Source organism: Coffea eugenioides, chromosome 3 (assembly GCF_003713205.1).
Source record: "Coffea eugenioides isolate CCC68of chromosome 3, Ceug_1.0, whole genome shotgun sequence".
NCBI lineage: Eukaryota > Viridiplantae > Streptophyta > Magnoliopsida > Gentianales > Rubiaceae > Coffea > Coffea eugenioides.
In genome coordinates, this window is record NC_040037.1 from 3162861 (window position 1) to 3166388 (window position 3528).

At 38.4% G+C, this 3528-nt stretch overlaps 1 protein-coding gene across 1 annotated transcript; it reads right to left on the reverse strand.

Moving 5' to 3' along the window:
- Nucleotides 1–1705: 1705 nt before the first annotated feature.
- Nucleotides 1706–3278, reverse strand: LOC113765387 (probable membrane-associated kinase regulator 1). Its single transcript, XM_027309546.1, has one exon. The coding sequence runs from the start codon at nucleotides 3157–3159 to the stop codon at nucleotides 2074–2076; it is 1086 nt and encodes a 361-aa protein (XP_027165347.1). The 5' UTR covers nucleotides 3160–3278; the 3' UTR covers nucleotides 1706–2073.
- Between the last annotated feature and the right edge of the window lie 250 nt (nucleotides 3279–3528).

The window sequence follows — 3528 nt, forward strand, 5'->3', positions numbered from 1 at the left end:
ATATGATCTGCATAGATCGAGTCTACTCAAGTATTTACCAACAAATAGGACAAAAGTGGGCGCTTTATTGTTAAATTACATTTGTTAATTGCAAATATAGAACCATGAATTGAATACACTAATTTTGGAATTGAACTTGTGTACTTCTGTGGAGTATATGTGAAGTGCATATGTGAAGTGCTCTAATCTTCTGCATTTTTATTGAGGTTTTGTGATTCTGAACTCTAGCTGAGAGGTTGAAGACCTTGTCGAAAAAACAACTGACTTTAGAACAAAACCAGTTGCAAATTTAATACTTTAATTAGCCGCTGCCTGCTATGTACCTAGAATAGACATGGATCTTACTCGTAGAATAGCTGAATGTGATTTTCAACTACTCAACTGTGATTATCACACGCTTTTGTACATTGGCGAATTGCCCCACATGATGATCCCGCATTGTAACTATGTTTACATAATACTTTTGAACCAAAAAAAAAAGAAAATGTTATTTACATTTTATTTTTCAGTATTTGCATTTTTATTATTTATTTTATCATATAGTTTAATAAATAAAAATTATATTATTAAAATGATAGTGAGAGCATGATTAACAAAAATGATAATGCAGGTAGCATTTTTCAAAAAAGAGAAAAAGAAAAAAAAAAGTCTCTGCCGGACTATGTTTGTTCGAGGGCCAAAGCAACATAGGATAGGATAGGCATCACAAGAAGGACTGCGACATCTACACAGAACATGATGAAACTCGTTGCTTAGTAAACCAATCATATGATTATGATTAATATAAATTACTAATCGATCATGAAACTAATTAAAAAATTGTCAATTTGGAGTAAGTTATTGCAAAGACTTCATTAGTCAATGGTTTAGGTGATTTTCCCTTGATTTAAGGATATTTTTGGTTTCATCCTATGAAACATTTTCAACTCCAATTGATAAATTATGTTTTGTACAATCCGGCTTTGATCATGAAAGTTTAAGTGGTATAATGTTATAAAATTAATCTTATATGCACTGTCAGTATATACACTGTCATCATTAGATATATAACATATATATATATAATTTAAATTTAAAATTTAAAATTTATTCCTGTGTCATCCATCCAACTTTAACAGTATATATATTAACGATGTATATAAAATTTACTCAATGTAATGTAATATTGCTTTTCGTGGTGTGGTGGATCGTGGATGTATGCGTAAGTGGAAAAAGAATATAATAGTACTACTAGTTATCTCCATGTCGGACAAATTCAAATTGAAATGTAATGTATATGGTACCATGGACCATGGACTACAGTACAGATATTTTTGCAAATATCGTATGGAAACTTCAGAGTTGCCCCCGCCATAAATGTCACCGTCTTATCCTACCAGAAAAAGGCTGTATTTACATTTAATCTATCCTAAGCGCACATGTAAGATTCTCATCATCTACGAGTAGCAATAGGAATAGGAATAGGATGGAAGAATTAATAGTAGTATAAGGTCAAAACCCCAACCCCCATTATAAGTTAGCGAATCGATGGACCGTCGAACAAGAACTGGAACTATACGGTACCAAAAATGATTAAAACAGCTTGGCTAACCAATTGTACCAATTACTACTATCTTGCATTCAACTCTCATAACTGTAAATGTACCAATTCCCCCACCTTTTCATGTTCGAGCAACTAGAAGTATAATTGAACCAGATTAAAAGAGAATCGAAGGATCACATTACTGATTGGTATCGAACAGAATCCAAATTTCAAGCCAAACACAACTCAGATTTCAAGAATTCCTAGACACCACACACTTTTCACAAACTCCAACACTTCAGGCATAAAAACAAAGAGAAAGATCCAAATGATTGTTCCATAATGTACTACCAACATCACATGCAACTTACTGTATAACATTAAACTGAAGTTAAGAAGAAATTAAGGTCAATTTTTATTTTTTATTTTTTTGCAGTTGCTGTCAATATAAGTACTCACTTAGATCGAAAAACTAAAAAACACACAAAATTTTTCTCTTTTTCTTTTGCTTATACTTCTTCCTCACGACCTCCTAATTAATATAATACGTTCTAAATTTCATTACTGACCATAGTCTTGTTCTGAAGCAGGGAGTTCTTGCAATGAGCGATTGCACCTTGGATGGCATTCTGCAACTCCTCCATTGTTGAATTATCATGAGAATAGGACTTAGAAGTCATAGGGGGGGTGAAAGCTGTCTTACATAGTATCCCAGAATGGCTTGGTGATGACCTCATTGATGATGGACAACTTGACACGCAGCTCCTCCTCCTCGGATACCTTAAATTCCCCGAAAAAGAATGAGCAATAGTTGCATTGTTATTCATCTCTTTTTTCCCATTAGGAAGAAGGGATGCGTAGCTGATATGATCCGCTTCTTTCACAGATCCATCTGGTTTCATGCAAAGAGTCACGTTTGCTGAAGAACTCGCCATTCTCGTTCCCATCATTCCTGCCATCTTCTGCTGCTGCTGCTGCTTTTGCGATAGCCTTTCGTACAAAGGCTTCACTTTTTTCAAATACTTACGTATGACTTCTTTGGCGGTTGTACTCATTCGTTTGACTGAGGAAGATGATGATCCCGACGGCCCAGATGGATTGTAAGATTCTTGATGACGGGCTTTGGATGATTCCTTGCGGAACACGGAAGAGAACCGTGAGAGACGGGAAAAGTATTTGGTCTTCTTGATGGATGAAGAAGACGCATTCCCCTGGCCGTGATAGAAGCTGCTGCTATTCATGTTGGTGATGCGCCTGAATTCATCTTCCTCCGCGACGGAGCTCGGCCGCGATGAGTCGCAGTCGGCCAAGAGGATGAGATCGCTTGAAAATGAGGAGTGGGAGTCATTGGAGCTGCCGGTGGAGTCACGGGAAGCGGTGGTGGTAGTATCGGAGGAGGAGGAGGTGGAGGAGGATGCAAGAAGCGTTCGAACCATGGAGATGCGGGGGGAGAGGTGGAGGGGGAGGAGTTGGCCTTTGTAGAACAGCTCGTCGGCCGGGCAGAGGTTGGAGGAGGCCTTGCGAGGGGAGAGGGAGATGGTGAATTCGAAGTCAGAGGAGGAAGAAGAAGAGAAGGAGTGGGTGGGTGAGGAGGGGAGGGTGTTAGACTTGGGGTGGCTGTGTGTTCTCCTCCCCATCTTTTTGTGTCTACATCCTCGACCAGCAGAGAGTACTGAGAGGGAGGGTAGGGCTGTGGGGTGTGCTGAGGGATGGGATGGGATGGGATGGGAAGTAGGGAAGAAGAGAGGTTGGAGGAAGTACATTTGGTCCGCCTTATAATGGGCACATGGGGAGGACGACACGAAATACTAAAAATAGTTATTTTGGTCTAGCTGTTTGTTACCCAAAGGGAAAAAAAAAATAAAAGTCTTTTTTTTTTGTCTAGCAATAGAATATCAAACTACCTTAATGCAAAATTCAAGATTTGTGATTTTATGCATTAGATGATTGTACTTGTGTAGATTGTACGAGTTCTAAGGCGGGTGGTACCAATTTCTACACGTGGA